The sequence below is a fragment of the Sapajus apella genome, unplaced genomic scaffold (genome assembly GCF_009761245.1).
Source record: "Sapajus apella isolate SASKATOON/1434 unplaced genomic scaffold, GSC_monkey_1.0 scaffold10, whole genome shotgun sequence".
Lineage (NCBI taxonomy): Eukaryota > Metazoa > Chordata > Mammalia > Primates > Cebidae > Sapajus > Sapajus apella.
The window spans coordinates 17,208,779-17,236,673 of NW_022436950.1; the positions used below are offsets into that span (position 1 = coordinate 17,208,779).

At 41.2% G+C, this 27,895-nt stretch overlaps 1 protein-coding gene and 1 long non-coding RNA gene across 4 annotated transcripts in view; one reads left to right on the top strand and one right to left on the bottom strand.

Moving 5' to 3' along the window:
- SGPP2 (sphingosine-1-phosphate phosphatase 2) overlaps positions 1–27,895 on the bottom strand; it is a 258,416-nt gene that overhangs the window by 140,910 nt on the left and 89,611 nt on the right. The window contains exon 1 of one of the 3 annotated variants that reach the window (XM_032278041.1): positions 1,389–1,692. The exons of the other annotated variants lie outside the window; for them this stretch is intronic. Within the exon in view, the coding sequence (XP_032133932.1) occupies positions 1,389–1,601 (213 nt within the window). The 5' untranslated portion in view covers positions 1,602–1,692. Of the gene's footprint in view, positions 1–1,388; positions 1,693–27,895 lie in introns of those variants that run through there. 3 annotated transcript variants of the gene reach the window in all.
- LOC116551730 lies at positions 3,972–21,283 on the top strand. Its single transcript, XR_004269057.1, has 3 exons — positions 3,972–3,982; positions 7,938–7,942; positions 21,080–21,283. It is a non-coding gene; the product is annotated as an uncharacterized LOC116551730 (long non-coding RNA).

Genomic DNA, 27,895 nt, shown 5'->3' on the forward strand with positions numbered 1-27,895 from the left:
TTTTTTTTTTTTTTTTTTTTTTTTTTTTTTTTTGAGACAGTCTGGTTCTGTCGGTGCGATCTCAGCTCACTGCAACCTCTGTCTCCCGGTTCAAGCTATTCTCCTCCCTCAGCCTTCCGACTAACTGGGACTACAGGTGTGCGCCACCACACCCGGCTAATTTCTTATCCCTCCTACTCTGCCCTCTTTTTAAGACAAGGCAAGAGAAAAGAGGGGGTTCTCATACTCATCAATAAGTTACTAGAAAGTCACATGGGATAAAGGGAACAATAAGGAGAAAAAACGCAGAGGGGGATTTCTCTGGAGTGGAACACACATCCACCTTCATCCTCCCAAACTCATTCTAGAATCCAATGCCTAGAATAATCCATTCCACGCAGAAGCCAGGTTCTTCTTAATTCCTCAGTTACATCTAGAAATTTACACATAAATAAAGGCCCCTTTTCTGTCACCGAAACCTCCTAGGAAGAACAAAACGTGGCTTTTGTACAAGGAGTTGGAATTGTTAATAGGTTGCTTCCTTCTGTTCTCCTGTGCCACACTTTTGACTTTGCCGAGGGAAGGGGCAGCCGCTGCCGGTGCCCCTGTAGACAGGCATCCCCAGAAGCCAAGTGCAGCCCCTCTGCTCCCTCTTGCCTGGAGTCCCTGTGCACTGCGACGACGACAACACACGCTGGTCCCTGCCAAGCCGCAGCGGGTTGTATAACCACGCTCTGAACGCCTAGTTGGGAGCGCGGCGGGCTTCCCTCCCAGAAGCATCTGTTAGAAGTCACTGGTGTCAGTCCATAGAAGACCCACCTGGCAGGAGGGACCGCCCCCCACCCCCGGCAGACTCTGGGGGAGGGCGAGCGGGAGGTGCTGTTAGGACACCATCGCTGGGGCTAGTCCAGAGGGTTGTAAATCTCTCTGGGAGCCGTTTGAGCCCGAAGTTCTGTCCCCAGAGCTGGTGAGGAGCGCGGCAAGCCCAGCAGCACCCGCATTCCTGCGGATCCGGGAAGGAGGATGGGCGGAAATGCAAAAATACGGAGGGGGGTAGTCTAAGAACGTCTCCCCGGGGAAGTGCCAAGGACATCCCCGCTCCTCTGTTCCATTACGTAACTCTTACATATCTGCTGGCATCTACCTGAATTTAACTACTTTTTAAAGTGGGAAGTCTCTAAATGCACGGCATTGACAGGGTCTGCGGATACCTCAGTGGACCGGGTTGGCCCTGGCAGCGTTCAGGGGTTGTATCCTGCTTACTGGAAGCCCAGGCCTCCCAGTCCGCTCGCAGGGCCGGGAGCCGGGTCGCTGCCGGGGACAGCGCCCTCTCCACCCGGCCAGCCCCGCGTGGCGGAGTCGCCGAGCCGCCCCCTCCCCGTCCCCGGCGAACACCTGCCCGCGGTTACCTGCGGCGCTGCGGCTCTGCGCAGCCCTTTGGCCGGGGCCCCGCCACCGTTGGCCGCGGGGAAATGCTCGACCCCGGGGACCCGCGCCGCGCGTTCGGCGGGGTCCGCGCCATTCTCCCGGGGGCCTTCATCCGGCGCGGGGAAGAGCCCGCAGCGGCGCTGGAAACGGGCGACGAGCTCGGAATCCTGCAGGCTCCGCAGCAGCTCGGCCATGGTGAGCCCGGGGCCACGCTCTGCCGCCGCCCCCACGCCGGGCCGGTGCCCTCCGCTGGCACCGCCACTCCCGCCTAGCCCCCGCCGGTCCCGCACCCGGGGCGGAGGCCCGGCAGGCGGGGCCCCGGGTCCCAGCCAACAGGTGCGCCGCCCGGGTCCTAGCGCCCGCCCAGGTGTCCGCCTCCACCTTGCACCAGGCGCGTCCCCTTTCTCTCCATCCCGGCGGGCAAGGGAACCCTGTTGGGAACCTGGGCGGCCCTGGGGCCAGGACAGGCAGTAACCGGGCAGAGGACTGCAGGTGTCCCAGCTGCGCCTCTCTTCTCGCGGCGCCCCCAAACATCCCACTTCCTCCTGTGACACTAATGGAGCGGCCGAGCGCGCGTGCACCTGCGCGAGTCCATCCTTTCCGGCGCAGGCTGATCCCATAGTGACTTTCCTTGCAACTCTGAGCCCAAGGTGAAGCCAGATTTCCTCACACGCCAGCTCCCCACAGCCACCCACGTACTCCCACGTCCCTGCAAGACTAGTTCCCAGTAAGTACAGCGAGCCCCCTAAGGAAAATTCCCAAGTTCTTTCCAAACTGCGTGATGCAACGTCTCCCCAGAGGTCCAAACACCCTCGACTTTGCTCAAGTACCCAGGAGGTTCAAAGTGGGCCCTGAGTCAACATCCTCCGCGTCGCTGTCCCCGCCCTTGATTTGGCAACTGGGGAACACTTTCAGGTGGGCGGGGAGGAAACTCCCTTCTGGGTTTTCCGCGTTGAGAAAAAAGATACTTACCACTCTCTCCTACTTCTTTTTGCTCTGCCTCTCTTTTAAGCAATGGCACTAGGAAGACCGCATCAGACCATCTGGGGGGACTTTAAACAAGAAGCTAATGAAGTGCTGGAGGAGTGGGGACAGGATTAGGTATCTCACTGCACCTGCACCTGCTTTAGAGCACTCAGCCTAAGACAACAAAGGAAACATCCTGCAGGCCGGCCTTGGTTTTCCCTCCCCCCACCTAAATTTCCCTCCTAGGCTCAGAGATCCCGTAGGAGCCAGCAGCCAAATTAGGCCCAGGTGATCAGTCTGCAACAAAAGTGCAATTTAACCCTGTCTTCCGTTTGCCACAGAAGCCTGCATGTTTACTGATTGTCCATGCAAAGCCTACTAAGAATTTGGTTGCACAAATGATGATCAATGAACATCTGTTATTGCCTTATTTATTCAGTTGTCCTTTTAGGACTGAATGTCCTTGGGATGTGACTTTCCAGGATGATGTGGTCCCCCTTCATGCCCTAGTTTCTACTTTTCTTGCTTCTCAATCCTGTCTGGAGAACAAAGTCAAAGGGGACTGAGAGAGTGCTGTAGCTCTTCAGGAACACCATTCTCCACTTACAGAAGACACACAGTGTTACTGTCTTGCCTGGCGGGATCACACTCAGAAATGTCCAGCCCAGGAGTTAGAAGCCTCTCTCCACAATGCTGCTGGCTCATTTACAGGTTTGGTTTTAGAAGATGGAGCTGCAATCGTTGGGAACCCATTCTGCTTATGTGTTAAAGAAATATGTTTTCCTGTAATGGCACTTTCATCACGTGTCTCCCAAATTTAGTGCTTCAATTTTTCTTTCTCCCAATTAGGAAAAAGGAAAAGCAAAATATGGCACACCCAGCATTAAGATAATTGCTGAAGAATTGTATTTGCAGACACAGCATTTTATCTCCATGGAGGATCAGTTACTGATTCCAGCTTTCAGTGGCTCACCATGCCACCTGATGTAAGTTACTGCATGTGTGGGTTTATCTCTGTAATGAAACGATAATCCTCACTTCTTGTCTTTCTTGTAAGGCTCTTGTAAAAATAATCTTGAGATAAGCTCTATAAGGCCTAGTGAGATCATGATAACAAGGTGTATTGTGCTGCAGCCATTCAATCTAGGAAGGAATCCTCAGGAGAATTTGGCTCTGAACATCTCAAGTAAGACTAAGGAGACTTCTGGGCAGTAGTAAGTACATTTCCCTAGAGCCTTTTTTTCTAAGGCCCAGTCTTATATTCTGAACATGAATTTCCCAACCAACCTAACAAAAACCAACATCTTTGAGAAGTGGTAGAGCTGAAAGACTGCTGTAATGGTGCAGCGATATTAAATGGTAGCTTGAAGTCAAGCAAAAAAAAAATTTTTTTTGATGCCAGAAAAACAACTTGTAGTTCTTTGATCATTGAACACTAGTCATACCTGTGGGAAACACATTTCACCTTCGCTCCACTTTTTTTTTCCAGGGCAGAAATCCAGTTATTTGTACTTTGCTCAATTGTGTGTGTGTGTGTGTGTGTGTGTGTGTGTGTGTGTATTACAAAATGACATATTTAAAAGGAATTGATGATGGATTATTAATATTAGTTTAGATAAAGATTAAGCTACGGTCACAAAGAGACCCCAAAATACAGTGGCTTAAGAAATACAGACATGTATTTCTCTTTCATAGGATGGTTCTAAGGCAAGCAGTTGAAGTTGGTAGGAAGCTCTGCTCCTTGGCCCTACTCCGTGACTCAGGTTCTTTTCATCTGATTGCTCCACCATACCCTGAAACTGAGCCTTAGGTCATTGTCCTCATTTGCATGGTTGAATCTGGGTTAGGGCACATCTGAGGTTCAGTTCCTGAAAGGGCGAAGAGAGAGAGAGAGTGTCCTGAGCAGCAATGTCTTATTAAGCAAGTGAGGCAGAAGTTCACACATCACTTCCATTGACATTCCATCAGTGAGAAAGACTTGGAAATGTTATCTCTAGCAGGGTAACCTTATGTCCGGCTTAAACTATATTACCGTGGAAGAAGTGGAGGACAGAAATTTTTGCAGACAACAAGCAGTCTCCACCAGTGTTAGGAAACTAATGTTGGTTAAAATACTATACAGTAAAAAATACATGTTATAATTCAACCATAATCTACACATTTTATCTAGGCAGCCTGTCATTCACTTGGCATGTTATAAATAGTCATGTGCAGATACAAGTTTTTAAAAGAAGCCACACTAAAAACAAGTTATTCCAAAAGGCAATTGGCCAGGCATGGTAGCTCATGCTTGTAATCCCAGCATGTTGGGAGGCTGAAGTGGAAGGATCCCTTGAGGCCAGGAGTTCAAGACCAGCCTGGGCATCACAGGGAGACTTCATCACGACAAACAATTTAAAAAAGTTAGCCAAGCATGGTAGCATGAACCTGTAGCCCTAGCTACTGAGGAGGCTGAGGCAGAAGGATTGCTTGAGGCCAAGAGGTTGAGGCTGTAGTGAGCCATGACCACACCACTGCACTTCAGCCTGGGTAACAGAGCGAAATCTTATCTCAAAAAAAAAAAAAAAAAAAAGAAAAGAAAAAAGAAAAATGAGGGCAGGGACAACTGGTAACCTTTAATAAATTAAAGTGTTTTTATAAGTGTTAAAATACCTTTCATTTTAAATGGAAAATTTTGGTTTAAATTGCATTATTGTATTTTAAATTCTGATTTAGTTATTTCTCTGTACAGCAGGTTACTTTCAATTACAACTAGAGTGTTCAGTTTTCAACTGGGCAATGTTTCCTGGATCAAGACAAGTATACAGAATTTGGTTTCTGTGTTGATTGTCTATTGCTGCATAACAAATTATCACACAAAAGTAGTAGCTTAAAACAACAATATTTATTATCTCAAAGTTTTTGCAGAGCAAGAATCTAGGTGTATTTCAGTTGGGTCCCCTGGCTCTAGGTTTCTCTCAAGGTCACAGTCAAGATGCTGGTTTAAGCTACATCATCTCAAGGCTCAACTGGAGGCAGATTTGCTTCCAGAATCACTCAGATGGTGGTTGGTAGACTTAAATTCGCTGTAGACTATAGGCCAGAGGCCACTCCCTTTTCCTCAATGCATGGGCCATTTCATAGAATAGCTCATCATACAGCCACTTCATAGAATAGCTCATCATATAGCCCTTTACTTCATCAAAACAAGCAAATGAGAAAATCAAGACATACAGAGAGAGTCTGAATCGGACAAAGTAGATGCCATTTATAGCCCAATCTTGGAGGTAACATTCCAATATTTTTGTCTTATTCTACTTCACAGAAGCAAGTCCCTAGATCTAGCCCACACTAAAGGACGGGAGTGAGACAAGAATATGAGTACTAAGAGGTAGGGATTGTTGGGATCCCTTTCAGAAGCTGCATGCCACAAGTTCTTCCTAGCCATAATATCAATACTTACTGTTCCTAAAAAATACAATGCATAGTCTTAGCCTCAAAGAACTTCCATCTGAGGTGCATACACAGAGAAAACACGTGCAATAATATGAAAACAATACTAAAAGGAAAAAAATGGGGCACCAGATGACTAATTTCTAGTAAAAAACTACATGTATCAAAGCTGTAATTCCCAAATCCAGAATCAGATTTACCTCAAAAATTGACAAAATTCCAGATATTTTTAAAGAAAGTATAAATTCTTAAATTAGGAAAGAATAAAACAATGAAACTACTAAATGCAAAATAGAGTTCTTGGAAAAAATGCAACAAAATGACAAGCCATTAGCTAATCTAATAAAGAAAGAAAAAGAGGAAAAACAAAAGCACAAAATGTTGAAGGAAAAATAACCATTAAAAGCAGAGGAAAAATTCTAATTTCGTACACCACTATGAAAATAAGTTTAAAAAATAGAAGAAATAGATTTTTTTAAAGAAAACACAACTTACTAAAATTAATCCTAGAAAATAAAATCTAACCAGACTAATTATCATAAAACAGGTAGAGAAAGGGGTTAAAAGACTCCTCTATGGAAAGCACCAGGCCTAGCTGGCTTCACAAAAACATTCTATCCATCATTTGAAAAACGGTTAATCACAATGCTAATTAACCTATTCCAGATCATAGATAAAGACATTTTTCAAAATTTCTTTTATGAAGCAATTATATTTATCTTGAAACCTGAAATAGTATCAAAAGAAAATAGAATACTCTCACTTGTGAAAATCATTCAGATATCTTAAAATATCAACAGTCAGACTCCAGCAGCTCATTTAAAAAACAATACTTTTTAATAAAAAAGTGAGATTTATTCTAGTAATGCAAATAGGTTATTAGAAATCCATTCATATTATCTATCCTATTCGGGGAGCTAAAGAGAAAAATCATATAATCTGTTATTGACTGAGTTGTGTTCCCTGTCCTAAAAAATATATGTTGAAATCCTAATTCCTAATATCTCAGGATGTAATCTTATTTTGAGAGAGGGTCACCACAAATATAATTAGTCAAGAACAGGTCATAATGTACGGGTTGAATATCATAAATCTGAAAATCCAAAATTCAAACATGATCCAAAATTAATACTGTTTGAACACTGACATGACACTCAAAGAAAATACTCATTGGAGCATTTCAGATTTTGGACTTTCAGATTAGAGATCCTGTACTGGTCAATCAAATACAAATATTTCAAAATCTGAAAAAATATGAAGTCTGAAACATTTGTAGCCCCCAGCATTTTGGATAAGGGACACTCAACATATAACAGAGTGGACCCCTGATCTATTATGACTCAGGCACTTTCTCGCTTAGATGACCAAGTGAGGTCAGAGACACACAGGGAGACCACCACGTGACGATTAAGGTGGAGACTGGAGTTATACAGCTGAAAACCAAGGAATGTCAGGGATTGCCAGCAAATCACCAGAAGCCAGAAGAGGCTAGGAAAGATATCCCTACAGGTTTCAGAGGGAGCATGGCTCTTGATATCTGGCCTCCAAAACTGTGAAACAATACATTTCAATTGTTTTTAACTACCCAGTTTGTGTCACTGTGTCACAGCAGCCTTACATCATCTTTTTGATAGATGTAGAAAAGCCATTTGACAGTATTTTATGCTCACTCTTGTCAAAGCTCCTCAATAAAATAAAAGTGTTTAGTGTCTGGGATCAGTGAGCAAATGATTTTGGTTGGATAGAGAGTTTCTGTGTTTGAGTAATGGAATATAATGTGGGAAAGATAAATTGCGTCTTCCCAGCAGTAAGTCCTGAATGTCAGGTTATGGGATTTATAGTATGAGGCAATGAGAAATCTTTGACAGGCAGTGGCTCATATCTGTAATACCAGCACTTTGGGAGGCTGAGGCGCGTGGATCACTTGAGGTCAGGAGTTCAGGACTAGCCTGGCCAACAGGATGAAACCCCGTTTCTACTAAAAATATAAAAATTAGCCGAGCATGTTGGTGGGTGCCTGTAATCCCAGCTACTCGGAACGCTGAGGCAGGAGAATCGCTTGAACCCGGGAGGTGGGGGTTGCAGTGAGCGGAGATCACATCACTGTACTCCAGCCTGGGCAACAGAGCAAGACTCTGTCTCAGAAAACAAAAACACAAACAAAAACCAAAAAACTTTGGTAAGCAAATAAAAGACATGAGAAAAGCAGGGTTTCCAGAAAATTAGTTGGGAAGTTTGCTATTGGATGAATGGTGTCTGGAAGCCGGGAAATGCTGGAGATGTGGATATTCGTTATAGGCCCCCATAATTTAGATTTCATAGGACTTTTTCAGGTGGAAGAAATTTCACTGAATTGCATACTGAAGCAAGTATGAATCTACTGACTTTTCCATTCTTTTTCTTTTTCATACAAATGGTAGCCAATGTTACATGCTGTTCTCTGTCTTGCTTTGTCCATTATGATATACTTAGAGATTATTCCACATCAGTATAAAAAAGACCTCATTCATTCTTTTTTTTTTTAACTGCAGAACATTCTATGTGTTGTAATTTATTTTACCAGTCCTCTAGTAATGAATACTTTAGGTTGTTTTCAAACAATGATACTATAGATGGTGCTGCAATAAATAACCATTGTTCCCACCTGCACTTCCATACCATAGACTCCTAGTGATGGAATTGTTGGATCAAAAGGCCTGTGCATTTGTAATTGTTAGATACGGCTTAATGGACCTCTAGAGAGTGATGTACCCACTTCCTTTTCAGTCAATAAAATTGTCTATTTCTCTACATCGTTGGCTACAAAGTATAACCAAATTTTTTAATCTTTGTCAATCTGTTAGGCTACATATCGTATCTCATGGTAGTTTTACTTTGCACGTCTCTTATTACCAATGAGGCTGGCCATCTCTTTTCACAGAGTTGGAGAGAACTGTCCGGGTCTATTCTGGGTAAGAACACTGACTTATCCCAGTCAGTTGCAGGGAAAATATTAGCTCCCTAATCTCCCAGCTTGAATATCATGTTCACCCTATTAAAGTCAAGAAGCCCCAGCTCAGTGTTTACCAAGGTGCCAGAGTTGGTGCTCATCCTGGAGTATCTTTGGGAGCTACAGAGAGAGAGAGAGACCAAACTGGTCCGTAAAACCTGCTCCAACCCAGGACTGAGTGGATGGTTCTGTGGCAAGGCTATAGAGAAGCTCCCTGCAGGAAAAGTAGTTATGGGGTGACTTCTTGCCTCATTCACCACTGGAAGTTAGGTTATTGCAGCAAGAGCTTAATTATTAATACAGATTATGTTAATTTGCATTGACTAAGTTTTATCATTTTCTTGGATTATAGTTACAAATGATCATATACTGAGTGGCTTAAAACAACAGAAATGTGTTAACAGAACCCTCAAAGTTCTGGAGGTCGGAAGTCCAAAATCAAGGTGTTGGCAGAGTCACTGCACACCTCTCTCCCAGCTTCTGGTGGCTGCCAGCAAGCCTTGGCATTCTGTGGCCTGTGGCAGTACCACTCCAGTATCTTCCTCTGTTATCACATGGCGTTCTCCCTGTATGGCACTTCGTGTCTAACTTTCCTTCTTCTTCCAAAGGTGCTAGTCATTGGATTAGGATTCAAATGATCTTGTGAACCCCCCAAATCAGAGACAGGTATCAGTTTAAAAAGTTTATTTTGCTGAGGTTGAGGACATGTGGTTCTGACAGCATGTGCCCAAGGTGGTCAGAGCACAGTTTGGTTTTATACATTTTAGGGAGACATGAGACATCAAACAATAAATATAAGATGAACACTGGTTTGGTTTGGAAAGGTGAAGCAACTTAAGGTGGGGAGGGTGCTTCCAGGACATAGGTAGATAAGAGACAAATGCTTGCATTATTTTGAGTTTCTGCTTAGCCTCTTCAAAGGGGGCAATCAGATATGCATTTATCTCAGTGATGACTTTGAATAGGATGGGAAGCAGGCTTGCCCTAAGCAGATTCCAGCTTGACTCCTCTCTTTAGCTTAGTGATTTTGGAGCTCCAAGATATTTTCCTTTCACATTTCCCTGATTTTCTTTTTAAAAATCTTTTAGAGAAAGCATTTTAGAAGAAAATGAATCTCTGGTCTCACGTTTTGTCTGATGTCTCATGGCTAGGATGGTTTCTTTCTAGAGGGGTAAGTCCCAAGCTATTAGGAAAGCTCATTTTCAGAAGGTTGTGAAGTCTTATGTCCTACGAAGAGAAATAGGGGAAGAAAGGGAGAAAAGCAACAATAAACAAAAGGACAATCCTGGAAAATCGATATAAGCCACATTACTCTGAAGCCCATACATCAGTAGGCAGGTGTGAAAGTGGCTTATGTATGTAAATAGGCTGTTACTTTCTTCTGAGGTTGAAGTTGCCTAGCCTTGGATTACAGGGCTTTATGAAAGCACAGCTTAGTTTTCAGTGACTCCAAATTAGGAAAAACAGGAAAAAGAAAAAGAGGAAAAAAAATTAAAAACATTGTTTTGAAGACTTGTAGCCAAGAAAAATTAGATAAGAAAAAGACATAATTTATAATTTGATTTGGAAAGTTTGTCAAATATCAAAGGTTTAAAACACTTGATATCAGAAAATAGCATCACAGGTGGGTGGGGTGGAGGGAACATATTTGTAGGTAAGATGGTTACCTCAGAGGAGGAGATATTTATGCAGAGTCCTGAAAAATAAATGAAGGAGCCCACCCTGTCAAGACCAGGAGAAAGAGCATTCCAGACAGAGGGAACCACCATTGTTCAGAACTTGAGGCAAGCACAAGCTCCGCAGACTGAAGCAACCACTGGGAAGCCTGGCTGGAGAGGGTTGAGTGCCAGGGTTGACCCTGGAAAACGTGTACAGAGTATACGACCAAGTAGGGCTACAGAGGCTGTAATTAAGGGTAAAACTCTCAGCCAGGTGAAGTGGCTCACGCCTGTAATCCCAGCACTTTAGAAGGCCGAGCAGGTGGATCATGAGGTTAGGAGATCCAGACCATCCTGGCCAACATGGTGAAACCCCGTCTCTACTAAATTACAAAAAATTATCCTGACAAGGTGGTGCACACCTGTAGTCCAAGCTACTTGGGAGGCTGAGGCAGGGAGGGGAATCTCTTGAACCCAGGAGGTGGAGATTGCAGTTAGCAGAGATTGCACCACTGCACTCCAGCCTGGTGACAGAGCAAGACTCCGTCTCAAAAAGAGTCATGCTTTCACTTTACAGGTGAGGAAACTGAAGCTCAGAGATAGAAATCTTGGCCAAAGCCACACAACTGATAAGTGGTTGCAACAATTGAACCCAAATCTGTGTGACTCCAAAACCAGTAATCTTTATTACTAAACTACACACTATTCCTGGGTTTTATCTTTACTTTTCATTTTTGTATTAAAAAGTATTCTTCATGCATAGTAAGTGCCAAATAAATACTTAGTGAATGTTGCTCTAGCTGAGAGTAAGGCCTCACATTTTTTGGAACTTTTGGACTTTATGACTTATTTTCAAATTATTACATTTAAATTCTACAACAGCCCTGGTAGGCAAGTGGTTTTAATCCCCATTTTATGGAGGAGAAAACCGAGGCTTGGAGACGTGGGGTGATTTCTCCTCAAGCTACAAAATGTATTAGGTACGTTTTGTGGGGCCCACCATCTACCATCTCACAATACTTCATGAGAGAAGTTCCTTCCTCTTCCACCCTTGTCTATCTGTTGGAGGAGTAGGGAATGGGAGAGGAGATTGACCACCACGTTTGAGCCAGATGACCCAGAGCTAATTGGCGTTAGGCTGGACACCTGATCAAATTTGGGCTAATCACATGATCTCTCTTTGGGAATTTGGATTCAGAGATCCCAATCAGTATCTGCTGAACTAAAGAGAAGAAAATTTGAAACCTGGAGAACACACTGTAAGGCAGATAACTCTGTGATGTGCTAATGAGAGAAAATTAAAGCAGCCATAAAGAGAAGTCAAAGGTGAGCAAACAGCCCCTGAAAGACAGCTCTCTGTTCCCTGGTCCCAGCCACTGAAAGGTTTTTCCTGCTTTGGGGTAGCTCAGGGAACCCAAAACTCACCTATTAGACCTGTCTGGGGAGGTAATCTTAGACCCTTGGAGACCTGAATGAGAGCAAGGTTCACATAGAGCTTTAGTTTCCAAAGCATTTTCACACATTTACCCTCTTATGTGTACAAATCTTCACACTAACCCCTTGAGGTAGTTGGGACTGATACTCCCCACCGTCAATTTTTTTTTTTTTTTTTTGAGACGGAGTTTCACTCTTGTTACCCAGGCTGGAGTGCAATGGCGCGATCTCGGCTCACCGCAACCTCCGCCTCCTGGGTTCAGGCAATTCTCCTGCCTCAGCCTCCTGAGTAGCTGGGATTACAGGCACGCACCACCATGCCCAGCTAATTTTTTTTTGTATTTTTAGTAGAGACGGGGTTTCACCATGTTGACCAGGATGGTCTCGATCTCTTGACCTTGTGATCCACCCGCCTCGGCCTCCCAAAGTGCTAGAATTACAGGCGTGAGCCACCGCGCCTGGCCCTACCCACCCTCAATTTTATAGATAAGGAGCCTGAGACTCAAAGAAGCTAAATGAATTCTAAAGGCATTTCCAACTAAGGGGAGAACCAGCATTCATGCTCACACTTTCTGGCTGCAGATACTGATCTTTAGACCCCAAACCCAATGTGCTTTCTAGATGCACATGTTGTTCACTAAATCATATTGTATTCAGAGGCTGAATGTTTAATTCGTCATCTGAATCATGAGTTTCTTTTACCTGAAATGTAGATGCTGTGAAAGCATGATGATAACTCTAACCTGAAGCCCCAGAACCTAAGCAGAATCCAGTCCACGAGGACCGGGAGTTTTTAAGCAGGTATGCAGACAGGACCAGGTCTGACTTTTGCAGTAACTCTACTGATAGTTCTCTCTCATGAGCTGAAGAGGTGTCCAGGATTGAATCAAGCTTTTCCAAGACGATGAGAGTTGCCATGGAAAAAGAGAAAAACACTCCACAGCCAGCAGTAGCCCTCCAGACAACTCACTTGTTAACAAATCCCTTATTTCTGTTATTTGTTGCTAGGAGAGGGTGAACTCAGACAGCCAGAAATTGGTAGAAATGGAAAGAGAGGTTCTAGGACTGAAACCCGAGCTGCTTCCTACCTTTGCTTCACAGTCACTAGATCACCAAAGCCCCACCCACCTCTCTGCTGAGTTTGCTTGCTGCTGCCATGGAAACTACCAATTCCTACCTGTGTCAGGGCCTGGGAATGTTGCAGAGGACTGCAGGATCTGGGGTTCCTAAGAGATTCTGGAACTCAGTGATCTACTGATGCTGTTTCACCTCGTGTATACATCGGAATGCTTCCTGTACTTTGCTGGAAATCTAGCCACTTTATTTGGGCAATGCATTTTGAAAGCCAAGCAAACTTTTGATACACAGCCTTTTCAAAATTTGCAAACTCCTGTATATGAATTTGGTAACTGACAATTTTTAAAAAAAAAAACACGAAATCATATCTTTGCATCTGTGTTACATAAATACTTGAAGATTAGTAGCTTTATCAGATTAGAGGCACACATTTGATAATGAATTGGTCATAGCCTCAGCTCCATGAACTATCTGGGTCACTGGAATTTTGAAATATAAAGCATGGCATTCATCTTCTGTTGTTAAGGGTGAATCCCTTTCTTCTCTTTAATGAAAAATATATATCTTTCTTTTTTAAATTATACTTTAATTACATTTTAAGTTCTGGGGTACATGTGCAGATCATGTAGGAGTGTTACATAGGTATATACATGCCATGGTGGTTTACTGCATCCATCCACCCGTTACCTACATTAGGTATTTCTCCTAATGTTATTCCTCCCCAATCCCTCCACCCCCCTGTTCTCCCTCCCCTAGCTCTTCCACTCCCCAACAGGCCCCCGGTGTGTGATGTTCCCCTCCCTGTGTCCATGTGTTCTCATTGTTCAACAACCACTTATGAGTGAGAACATGTGGTGTTTGGTTTTTTGTTCCTGTGTTAGTTTACTGAGAATGATGGTTTCCAGCTTCATCCATGTCCCTGCAGAGGACATGAACTCATCCTTTTTTATGGCTGCATAGTATTTCATGGTATATATGTGCCACATGTATATCAGATTCTTTATTCATACTAAAGATTTAATGAATGGGTCATAAAAAGATATTCAAGACAACTCTACTTTCTGTTTTTAAATCTCAAAGTAAATACATAAAAGTTTTTTTTTTTTTTTTTTTTTTTTTTTAAAGATATCACTGTAGGATCCTTCCCAATAGTCAGCTTCCTGGACATTTTTTATAACATCATTCAGTTTACAATTCAGTTAACAGTACTTTCCAAGACCATGTTTATTATATAGATCTGGATACAGCTGTAGCACTTAGTTATCCAAAAATTTTAAAGCCTCATGTAGCTCTGGATAAGCTTCCAAATCTAAGTGAAGCCCTTTTGGTTGTACTTTATACATATATTCAACTTCATGAATAACCTAAAACCTAAAAGTTGATTGGAAAACTTCACAGATAGTCACCCCCAAAATACATTGTCTAATAAACAAAGTAAGTCCCAGAATAATGCAGCACATATATAGCTTTGTTGCTATTTATGTCTAAAATATTTAAAATACACATTTGTGCGTGTGTATGTGTGTCTGTATGTGTGTGTCTGTGTGTGTGTGTGTGCATGCACATGCAAAAGAATAGCAAAAGATCTAGGGGAAAAACAGTCACTGGCTAACACCAGCTACCTGTAGGAAGAGGTATGGAACAGGAGCCAACGGAGACTTCTAACTTTTGACTCTAATTTTTGACGTGGCATTTGTTTGAATTTTCACAGACACGTATCGCTTTAGTGATTTAAAAGATTTGTTTTTCTTTTAAAACTGTCCTAACTGGTCAGGCTTGGTTAGTGAGAGAAGCAGGTTTCTCAAATGCTTACACAAAAGAGATTGTAATTATGCTGAGAGATCACAATCATTTAAAGGTGGCTGTGAGCCAGCAGGTATCCCAAGAATATCTTTCTTACAAAGTTAACAATATCTCTGCTAAGCTCGCCTGATAAACAACAGAATTTTTTTTTTTTTTTGGTTTTGTTTCCAACCAAATTATCTACTAAGTCATTTTATGGTGGTAAGAAGGTCCCTGGGTAGGGAGGGGAGCAGTGTGAGGTGCTGGGAACATGCTATAACCCCCCTGGGTCTCAAGGCTCTCTAACATCCGGAGGCAGATTAAGCAAGGTCCATCCAACTAAAACGTCTGTCTGCAGTGGGCAGATGATCAATCTTGTAAGTGGCCTGTGCACATAGGCCTGCAACGCCTACTCTGTACAAAGGCCCCGACCATCATGCCTGCCAATATAGACTCTCAGAACCAGAATGACCTGCAGACTACACCATGGCTTTGGTTGAGACATCAGCATTAATTTAGCAGAGTCTGCAAACAAATGTGAATACTATCAATACACAGGAACCAGCATCTAAAGAAGAGGCTGGCCCACATCATCATCTTAAAAAATACAATTAATTACCAGCCTTTAAAAATCAGGTGACTTCCTAGGTGGGAAGGTAAATTAGCATAGCCATTATGGAAAATAGTATGGACGTTCCTCAAAAAAATTAAACTAGAACAACCATATGATCCAGAAATCCAAAAAATGGGTATATACCAATGTATCCAAAGGAAATTACAATGATGTATCAAGGAGATATCTGCACTTCCATGTTTATTACAGCATTATTAACAACAGCCAAGATATGGAATCAACCCAAGTCTTTATTGTGTATGAACGGGTAAAAAAATGTGGTATGCAACACACAATGAGGTATATCAGCCTTAAGAAGAAAATCCTGTAATTTGTGACAGCATAAGTGAATCTGGACATTAAGTGAAATAAGCCAGACACAGAAAGACAAATACTGTATGATCTCATTTATACGTGGAACCTGAAAAAGTTGAACTCATGGAGGCAGAGAGTAAAATGGTGGTTACTAGGGCCTTAGGGTGTTGGGAGAGGTGTTGGTAAAAAGATACAAAATTTCAGCTAGACAGAAGGAATATGGTCAAGAGATCTATGGAACATCATGGGTAATTTGTAAAGAAAAAGAGGTTTAATGGACTCATAGTTCCACATGGCTGGGCAGCCTTCATAATCACGGTGGAAGGTGAAAGGCACATCTTATATGGCAGCAGACAAGAGAGAATGAGAACCAAGTGAAAGGAGTTTCCACTTATAAAACCATCAGATCTTGTGAGACTTATTCACTACCATGAGAACAGTATGGAGGAAACCACCCCCATGACTCAATTATCTCCCACCGTTTCCCTCTCTCACAACATGTGGGGATTATGGGAATTACAATTCAAAATTTGGGTGGGTACACAGCCAAACCATATCAGAAGAGTCTCAACATTCAATCCAAAAAGAAATCAGCAGTCCTTCCCCTAGAATCTAGAATGCAGTGGAAGAGATTGCAGAGGCAACTGTATCATCTAATTTAGTCACATGTCTGGTCTCCAAATCTTCTTGCCTTTCTTAGTATAATTAGTGTTTTTTAGCAAACAATCCTGTAACTGAATTTCCTTCTGTGTGTTTAAATTTTACCCATCTTGACATTTGCAGCAGTTTCTCTCAAGGGGAGTCAGTAAGTTTACTGGAAATTTTAATAAGGTATGTTGTCTTGCAATAATAACAAATACTTATTTACTCAGAAGAATAATTAACAGAATACTAGTTTATGATTTTGTGCATGGTCCCTTCTCATTGCTAATAACAGTCTTCTTTTTATTGCTAATAATGCCCTTTGTATTACTAATAATGTTGAGAGGCAAAATCAGCTGGTGGAATGGGTTTGAGTTTAGGCACACTCAGGATTCAAATCCAGGTCTCCTTGTCCTTGGACATTTCTCTTTCCATCTCGGTGCCCCAGTTTAACTATCTGTACAATTAAGATACTTTTCTTGTAGGGTCATTTTAGGAAGTTAATGGGATACTTCTTTCTTCCTTACTTTAACTGTAATAGGAATTTCTCCAGATCTCCAAATTTTTCCTATCTGCACCATTGTGGAGATGGTTTCCCCTGCATCATTAGGCTAATTCATAGTTGGAGCCACTCTGTTAGGTGAAATTAACTGCTGTGTTTGTGTGCCATAAAGCCTTCCTTATCGCTAACTTCTGTGGTCAGCACGCAATGAAGGAGAGCCTTCATGATGAACAGCGAAGTTGTAGCAGGAGACCAACAGGAATATCAGACACACTCTGATTTCTAATTTCCATTTGTTACCTACACGTTCTAGAGGCCTGAATATTTAGAGCTTTTACACTGTGTTTTATTGTTGAATGATGCCATATTAAAATACCAGTGTATTGCCTGGTTAATAAACACTTATGGAGTTTATAAATCCACAGCCTCATCATGAACTGAATTTGTTAATCGTGATAAACACTGTTTGTCTACGTGTATTAATTGGTATATGGATTTGTTGACCATATCCTCTCCATGTTGGAGAGTTCTTTTAGTTGGTTTACTGACTGCTTTGACAGAAGTAAGCTATTAATTTCCTAAGAACCAGGAGCTTGTCCCACTTTTTAGTGAATGCAAAATCTTCTCCCTTGTCTGGCTTCAATTTTCCATTTCCTTTTTTATACTTGGTTACACTTCATTTTGTGTCAGGGAAAAGTATCGCTGAATCTGTTCAAATGTCACTGACATACATAGAGACAGTGAACATCTCCCAGTCCAAAGGCCTGAGAACCAGGAAGCCTGATGATGCCTTATGGACTCTAGGAGAACTTGGGTTTGCTACTGAATTACAGTGCTGGGTTCCAGGCATCACCTCACACAGTCAACAGGCAGGAGTCCCCACACCACCTGCTGCTGCCATCACAGTTAAATGGTGTGCCCTTGCTGTGCCTTACAAAGGAATAAATCTTGTTGTTGTTGTTCAGGTCAATGAGATTTCATCCTATCAATTGGTTTTTATTTTACTTTATTTACTTTATATGTTTTTTAAGACTAGTCAAGTGTAGTGGTGAGAAGAAGGGAAAGAATAGAACAAGGAGTTAAATCTGCAACTGACTATGAACAATCAATTGCCTTAACTCACTACTTTGGACCCCAGCCTTTTTTTTTTTTTTTTCTAAGACTAGTCAAGAGCAATAGCAAGAAGAGGGGAAAGAGTAGAATAAAACATTTTTAATCACTGATGTTTTATTTGTGACTCTTCCAAGCTCTTCCAATTATTACAGGCGGTGAAGGCCTAAAAACTGCATTTCTCAAACTCACTCTTATTGGCAGAGTTCCAGCCTAGATTCCTCCCTGGGAGATGCTGGGTGATACTTGAAGGTAAGAGAAAAACCAGAAGCTGTTTTGCTCTGGCAGCATGGACAGCCTTGCATGGGAACCTCAGCATATGACAGACATGGGGCTTGGCCAGCAGCTTCTAGCCAGCAGCTGTGGAGCACCCACTTCCTGTGGAGCACCCACTTTCTGTGAATTACCACAGGATCCTGTGATTCCTTTATTTTCTGATTACCTAAATGTCAGCTGATTCCGTAGTTTACATTCCTCCCAGTCTTTCCAATGGGTAATGAGCTTCTAATCCCTGTACTAACCCTCTTGCTACTTCAAATACCTAGAGTAGGGTATTGGTCAAGGTTCTTCAGAGAAACAGAAGCAATAGATTGTGAAGATTAATTGGTTCATGCAATCGTGGAGGCTGGTTAGTCCCAAGCTCTGCAGGGTGCATTGGTAAACCAGAGACCAGGAGAGCCAATGGTGTGGCACCAGTACAAGTCCAAGGGCCCAAGGATCAGGAGAGCCAATGATGCAGTTCCAGTCTGAAGGCCAGTGTGCTTGAGGCCCAGGAAGAGGTGATGTTTCAGCTTGAGTCCAAAGACAGGAAAAAGCTGATGTTCCAGTTTCAAGGCAGAAAAAAATTCTCTTACTTGGGGAAGAGTCAGCCCTTTTGTTCTACTCAGGCCTTCAACTGATTTGATGAGGTCTACTCATCTTAGGGAGGGTAATCACTTTATTCAATCTACCAATTTAAATGTTAGTCTCATCCAAAAAAACACCCACAGAGAAACACCTAGAATAATGTGGATTTTTTTTTTTTTACAATTTTAATTAATTTTAGAGGTACAGTCTCACTATGTTGCTCAGGGTGGAGTAGAGAGGCCATTCACAGGCACTACCATTGCACATCATAGCGCACTACAGCCTCAAACTCCTGGGCTTAAGTGATTCTCCTGCCTCGGCTTCCCAGGTAGCTGGGACTGCTTTTGTATGCCACTGCACCTGCCCCAGAATAATGTTTGATGGAATATTTGAGCACCTGGTGGCCTAGTCAAGTTGACATATAAAATTAACCAATACAAGTAGCTTCTGTTTTGGGCCACCCATGTTTGTTACATCCCTCATGTGTCATACACATAAATGTTTATCTTACCTAGAATCATTTTTTTCCCTCTTTACCCCAGGGTAATCAAATTTTATTCCTGAGAAATTTTTACAATTGGCCTTATGTAAGGAAGTGCAAGTGGGCAGGAAATAGTAAGCAGTAGTGAAAAGTGCACCTTGTCTTTCTAAAGGACCATACAACTCATTAAAAACCATTATTCATACTTCTCTCTCCTTTTCTTCACTGTTGTTTTTAACTCAGTAAGAGGTGAGTATCTGTGCAGTGATACACATGACAGACCTTACAACCCAAGGAAACAGCTGCCATACCAGTGGTCAGCTAAAGGCTGGGTCTATGGGGTTGTAGAGGCATGTTTTAAGCACCCTTTTTGTTAAGGTTTGACTGTGTCCCCACCCAAATCTCATCTTGAATTGCAGCTCCCATAATTCCCATGAGTTTTGGGAGGGACCTGGTGGGAGATAATTGAATCATGGGTGGTTTCCCCCATACTGTTCTCATGATAGTGAGTAAGTCTCATAAGATCTTATGGTTTTATAAGGGAAAACCCCTTTTGCTTGAATCTTATTCTTTCTTGTCTGCCATGTAAGATGTGCCTTTACCTTCTGCCATGACTGTGAGATCTCCCTGCCATGTGAGTCCATTAAACCTCTTTATCTTTATAAATTACCTAGTCTTGGGTGTTGAGAAATATTAAGTTTACCCTGCCCCTATGGCTCCCTCATGGAAAATACATTTTAGTTTGTCAGTAATCAGTGGTGAGCAGGTAACAGCTGCCTACTTGGTATATTTTTGAGTTATGGGAAAGAACAGAACACCTGTTTGTTAATAACAGTCACCTGTTCAGAGAAAAAAAAATACATGGATCAGAGTCTGCTAGGGGCCTTCAGCCTGGAAAGCTGTCAGCCCTGAGACTCTTAGCTTGACAGGCTGCTAGCCCCCCAGATAGACTCACTGTGCTGTTTTATCTGGGTGTTTGCCTCTCATTTCTTTCAGCACTCCCTGGGTGGGGGTATCCTGGCTGAGCTGGTACTCAGCACTCGGGTATGTCTTTATTAGCAGCGTGAGAATAGACTAATACATATTTCCTCTTTTATTCGCTTTTTCAGGATCATCTATTTTGGAGAAGTCAAAGGTAAAGCATATATATTCCCTGTATATCAATCACAAAGTGACACACTTAGGGGCACATTCTTTTACACTTTTTTAAATCTTAAAATATGTCTTGAAAATAGTAATTGCCACCATATATCCCAGGACATTTCCAAAGAGCTCCAGTGGCCAGAGCCCCCTGGTCAATCTTTTGATGGTCTCTAGAATCAAGGAGTCTGCCACTGAATTCCTAACCCCAGAATGGGGGATAATTCTCACACAGAAGGAAGTGTCTGAATTTCAGACAAGACTTTGCCTATCATACATCAGACACAGTCTTCTAGGGAATTATTGTAGTCTACCGTACTGTATAAATTTATTCCTAAGAATTCGAGGAGGCATGAATGCTGGTCCCATTCCAGTGTAGTCATTGTCACATTAACTTCTTAAAATTACAGTGGTTGCATATTATGTATGTAGGTAACACTCCAACAACACAGGGGTAAGGGATAATGACACCCACATAGGAAAAAAATCCACATATAACATTTAACTGCATTAAACTTAACTACTAACAGCCTACTGTTGACTGGAAGCCTTCTAAATAACATAAGAGATGCTTCACACCTATTTTTTATGTTACATGTATTATATACAGTATTCTTATAATAATGTAAGCTAGAGAAAAGAAACTATGAAGATAATGATAAGAAAGAGAAAATACATTGATTAGTCATTAAGTGAAAGTGGTTCATTATAAAGGTCTCCATCCTTGTTGTCTTCACATTGAGTAGGCTAAGGAGAAAGAAAAAGAAAAGCAGTAGGTGTTGCTGTCTTGAAGGGGCAGAGGCAGAAGAAAATCCACATACAAGTGGATCCATTCAGTTCAAACCTGTTTGTTCAAGGATCAATTATACACACACTCAGAAACACACACACACACACACACACACACACACGGATAGGGAAGGGTTAGACAAGATGATCTCTAGGGTTTCCTCAAGCTTTAATTAATGCCTGACTTTACTATATTAAAGTTGGAAGTTATTTGGACTACTGAATCCCTAGCATCAACCAGTGAACATGCCTTGGTCAAAAAACTAATTTGTTCTGCCCTAGAGTCTTGTTGTCAGACCCTGATGGAGTCATCTTGTTATTGTGCCTTCCCCTAATCTCTGGGATAGCTTCTTCCCTTTACATCACTCCCTGACTTTGACTCACACCATTTTCTGTTTCTGTTTTTCTCTGTGCAATGCATTTTGTCTTCTGTCTGTCGTATCCTTCCCTGAGCTCACTGGTCAGGGCTTTGCCAGCCGCCAATGGGTCTTCAGATCCTACTTCCTCAATTACAGTTTATTTGGTCTCCCACTTATAATTAATGTCTACCTCCTTTATCTCCCACATCACACCATCTTAGATCAGTTTGGCTGTTATAGTCGTTACCATATCTACCCATATACTCCCACAGATTATTCATGGATGACAGGATCTATGTTGATTTCTCTTTTCAACTTTCTACCCTTAAAGCAGTGCTTTTTATTTAGCTGGTGCTGAACAATTCAGCATTGAATTGAATCCTGTTTTCCTTTTTTCCCCCCTTTATCTTCTCTAAGAGGGATTCAGGATTCCATGGCATGGTTTTCGTAGATCCTGGGATTAAAATGGCCTTTAAACAAGACTATGAGAATGTCTTAACAGACCAGAGCAGGTTTGTTAAATGTGCAGAGACAGCCTCACATCCTGAAGGATGTTGGAAACCAACTGGGGAGGAGAATAGACCAGACCATCCAACTAGACATCCCTTCAAAACAGACCCCTTTGATCCTGCCTTCCTCACTTCATGCAAAAAGTTACTCACCAGTCCGGCCCATAATGTTGGCCTTCCCAATAATTTTACAGATGATTATTAGATAAGGGAGTTAAATGGGACTTTTCACCAATAGCTGCTTAAAGAAGAAAAGTTGTTCTTTTTGTCCTAAGGTACATGATATTTTTAAAAACATTTAGGCTACTTATGAGTTGATAGTAGTTAATAATGGATTAAAGTTATATGTTATAGCAAGTAACTTAGCCTTTTCAAATCTCAGTTTTCTCATCTGTCAAATAGTCTAATAGTAACTTTTCTTAACTTTTTAGTTGCTGTGATTATTAGAGATAATATTTATAAAATGCCAGCATAGACTAGTACCTGGGTCACAGTAGGCACTTAGTAAACAGTGGCCATTGACAGGCTGTATGAGGATGAGATTAAAATATCAACACATTTTGTTCCAGCCAATAGTTCTAACATTCTTCTAATTAGTAAGCTGAGTTATGAAATATGGCTCCAATAACACTTTTCTAAGTATTAATTTACAGAAAATATTGTTATTCAACACTAGCATAATCACTAAATTACATATATTGGCTTTTTTAAAAGGAAGATAAAATCAGTTATGATCTTAAGAACTAGAGTAGGTTTTTATGTACTAATTAAATATTTTAAAGAAATTTTTTTTAGAAATGAGTCTGTCTACCTTGCTCAGGTTGGACTCAAGCTTCTGGACTCCAGCAATCCTACTGCCTTAGCTTCTCGATTAGCTGGAACTATAGGAGTGCACCATCTACCTGGCTTAAGTGGAATATTTTGTAACAAAATAATTATGTGCTTGGCTTATATAACACTTCCCATTAAAACAGATTCTGATCTTTTTTTTTTTCCTCAAACAATTCAGGTCTGAATATGTTAATCCCAAGATTTTTTTAAAAAGCTTTATCGTGCCAACTTTAATTAGATAATAAAGATTATACAAGCAAAATCATTTACCTCAGGTATATTGTTTGGCAAAACTTGTGTTGCTCCAGAAAGGCTAGCTCCTCCTCTAAAAACTATCATAAGGAGAAAAACACATCTAATGTCAGGAGCAGAGCTCACATGGCAGCTGGTCAACTAATGGATCCTGTAATTGGCAAAGAGATGGGCTTCTGCAGATAAAGGAAGCAGCGTAATCATGTTGCCAAAAATACACATGAGTGTTTGGCTCTTAAGGTAACAAATGGGCTGACACAGGACCGTATGTATGAAGCTAAAAATACATTGCAAAATAACTGCAATGAGGTGTCTTGAGACACAGTTGTAATAATAAACGACTGTATATTGGCTGTCAGACCCCTATTTGACAAAATTAAAATATCTTGTACTACTTTTCTACTTACTGGGAACATCGTAAAAAAAGAACACAACATTGTCAATGTGGCAGTGAAAGAAAACGCTCATGGAAATGTAAGACCTGATAATCAGATAATGCAAATGATACTGTATACATAGCAACCATGTCTATCCTCAGAATAGCTCACTGTAACAGGGACTATTTGTTTTAAGACAGTAAGATCCAATTCACCTGACTGTGTTATGTGACTTAGGATCACTAGATACTCGATTTTGAAGCACAATATGTTAGGAGCCGTATTACCTGGGGCAAGAATCCACATCATTATTCTGAGACTTAGCTGTCTCATCTACAAAATGGGGTTAATAAAACCACTGAATACTGTGGAAATAGAATAATATAACAAAACAGAATGTCTGGCAGAAACAAAGCTTGTCTTTTTTCTCTCGAATGTAAATTGAGTTAAACATAAAGAATTCATCCAAAAATTTGCTGAATGATAAAAGCATTCTATTTTCTTTATTCCTAAATGAAATGGTTAATTATTGAGGGATAAGAGAAATCTTTTTATAACCAATCAGATGCCTTGGACTTTGTAACCTTGGTGATATTCTAAAGTGCTGTTGAGATTGCCGCTGCTGCTGCTCTACTGAATCATCAAGTGTTTCGGTGAAGCTGGGGTATACAGGATCCTACAGCAACAGAAGTGTTTTTGAGGGTAGAGGACATGATGGGGCCCCTCCTGAGCAAAAAATCCTCCACTCGTGTTTCCTAATCAAACCTTAGTTTCTTAGCCATGTGATACTGGTGGCTCTTGACTGGCCTCCAATAGCTGCATAATTCTATGTCTGTTGCTACGGAGATCAGTGCACTATATAACCCTGGTCCAACCAATCAACATGAGGCATTTTCCCAACTTCAGTCATTCATTTTGGAATGGGTATGTGATCCCAGTTGGTCCAATCAGAGTGAAGCTTAATCCTTCTGTTTGGCGGTCAGGGTATGAAAATAGCTTTCTGTCCTGTGTATGAATAAGAAAGTACATATCATCAATACAGAAAAGCCAGTTTCACAAACTTACAACATATAGAAAACTTATTTTAAACATACATATGTGTGTGCATATGCAAATGCAGTCAAAAATATTTTCTCCTAGCTACCTAGAAGAAAAAAATCTAACAAAATGTGTGCAAGACCTTTAATGAGAAATGGGAAAACTTAATTGTAAGATATTAAAGAAGATGTAAATGAAGAATTATGTCATATGGATAAATATGAAAACTTGGTGTTAAAACATGTCACTTTTAACTTGTTCTATACTATCAATTCATTTGCTATGAAAATTCTAATAAGTTTTTTTAAGGGACTTGATAGGTTGTATACTCCAAAAGTAGACATTGAGATGGAGTTTGAGGTGCTCGATGTTTACTAGTAGTCAGTTTTCACATTGCTATAAAGAAATACCCGAGACTGGGTAATTTATAAAGAAAAGAGATTTAACTGGCTCATGGTTCTGCAGGTTGTACAGGAAGCCTGATGCTGGCATCTGCTTGGCTTCTGAGGAGGTGTCAGAAAACTTAACACAATCATGGCAGAAATGGGGGCAGGCACGTCTTACATGGCAGGAGTAGGAGCAAGAGAGAGTGCAGGAGGAGGTGCCACACACTTTTAACCAGATCTCAAGAGAACTCACTCACTATCATGACACAGTACTAAGGGGAAAATCCACCCCCATGATCCAATCTCCTCTCACCAGGCCCCACCTACAACACTGGGGATTACAATTTGACATGAGATTTGAGTGGGGACACAGATCCAAACCATATCAACTAGGAAGGTGTGAAAGGAACAGGGTGGAAGCAGAATTGGACAGAGGAAGATGTTAAACTATGATGCAGCCTGGACAAGTTTCAACCGACTCTGTGGGGAGCTCTGAGACAAGTACTGCCCTTTAGAGCATTCTACTTCAGGCCAAAATGTCCCATACCCCACTGAACCACCAGACACAGACTGCCCCTGGAAAGGCTGAGTCTCAGTGGAGGTGGTTCTCTGAAGCTGAGGCTGATCTTAAAGAAAGTGACATTTGGGGGCTGTCTCTGACTGCACCCCTTTCAGGCTGCCAGCAAATTCTTCCTTGAAGGAGGTCTATGCAAGGCAAATCTGTGTCTATCACATAAGCTGATCCTAAAACTGGTGGGAAAAAAGCCAGAAGGAAGAAGAGAGGAGGAATGATGGGGAGGGGAAGGAATAAAGGGATTTGTTCTACCAGAATTAAAGCTTATTTTAATTTACCTACATATATGTCATCATCTGTGTTTTTCATTCCTTTGTGAAGATTCAACTTTCCTCCTTGTAGAATTTCCCTTAAGCCTGAAAAACTTACAATGTAGGCCTATTGAGATAAATTGTCTCAGCTTTCATTTACCTGAAAAGGCCTTTATTTTCCTTTCATTTTACAATGTATTTTAGATGGATATAAAATTTTGAGTTGACAGAGATTTTTCCTTTTAATATTTTTTAAGATGTCATCTTCTTATGTTTAGGCCTCCATTTTTTTTCTGCTAAGAAGCCTGTGGTTATTCTTACGTTTATTTCCCTGGTTGTAAAACCTTTTTGCTTTGGCTGCTTTTAAGACTCAGTAATTTGGCTAACATGTATCTAGGTGTGGTTTTCTTTGGACTTTCCCTGCTTGGGTTTTCTGAGCTTTCATCAAATTGGCAAAAGTTCTAGTCATTTATTCTCCAAATATTTTCTGTCCCAAAATTTGAATCCTCTCACTCTGGGACTTTCCATGTATATTAGAATGCTTAATATTTGCCACAAGTCACTAAGATGCTTTTCTTTTCCTTTTTTTTTTCCAGCTTTTTTCCCCTTTTTTCTTCAGCTTAGGTAGTGTTATGGGCTAAATTGTGCCCCTACCCTAAATTCATATTTTGAATTCACAGCCCTTAGTACCTCAGTGTGTAATCACGTTTTGAAATAAGATCTTAAAGAGGTGACTGAGTTAAAATGAGAATATCATGACAGTTGAACAGCCTATGATTAAAATAAAATAAAGTAAGAATATCAGAGTTATCCATTCTGCCTGATATCTCTATGAGAAGAGAAAGGATACCAAGGGTATACACACAGGGGACACCCACATGAAGAGTTGGAAGAGGGTGATCATCTGGAATTAGAGGTCTCAGAGGAAACTAACCCTGCTGACACCTTGATCTTGGACTTCCAGCTCCAGAACTGTCAAAATAAATTTGTCTTGTTTAAGCCACCAAGTCTGTGGTATTTTGCTATGTATTACTAGCAGACTAATACAGATAGGTTTTATTGTTTTCTATTCAAGTGCATTGATCTTTTCCTCTGCAATTTTCAATCTACTGTTAATTCCATCTACTATTTCCTGAAAATATAACTTTTTCATTTCAAATTTGATATTAATTTTTAGAATTCCCATTACTACATTAATATTCCCCATTTTGATTTCTTGTTATATGTGTCTTTTACATCCAAGGTATATTTATAGTGGCTATTTTTACATCCTTGTCTGTTAAATTCTACATCTGGTCATTGCCATTGAGGATGTGAAGACAGAAGAACTTTGCTAACTCTTTCTATCCTGGTTATGGCACATTTTCCTGCCTCTTTGCATATCTAGCATTTAAAAAAATTGTATTCTGGCCATCTTTTTCTTTAGAGATGAAGTCTCACTCTGTTACCCAGGCTGGAGTGCAGTGGCACAATCATAGCTCACTACAGCCTTGAACTTTCAGACTCAAGTGATCCTCCCACCTCAGGCTCCTGAGTAGCTGGGACTAAGTGTAAGCCACCATGTCTAGCTTGTATGCTGGTCGTTGTTAATACACACTGAATATCCCTTATCCAAAATGCTTAGGACCAGAAGTATTTTGGATTTGGGATTTTGTTTTTATGAATTTTGAAATATTTGCATATATATAATGCGATATCTTGGGGATGGGACCCAAGTGTAAACAATTTATTTATGTTTCCTATACTCCTTATACATGTGGACTGAAGGCAATTTCACAATATTTTAAATAATTTTGTGCATGAAACAAAGTTTGTGTACATTGAGCCATCAGAAAGCAAAACTGTTACTATCTTAGCCACCCAGTGAACAATCTGGTTGTTTGGCATCACGATCATCCTTGGCTCTGAATTGATATGCTACTAATAAGCAATCATTTTCTTAAGCTTGTTCACACATATATACTTAACAGTAAAAAATATGGCATGGCATGAATACAATGAAGAAATAATGTGAACAGAGTAACTAAGCAGCACAGTACCATCACCAGAACACCTGTCTCAGCTGTTAGACAACTGCAACAACAGTGATGGGTTCAGCCTCCACCTACGATGCTTTTCTTTGACTAAAAGGTTAA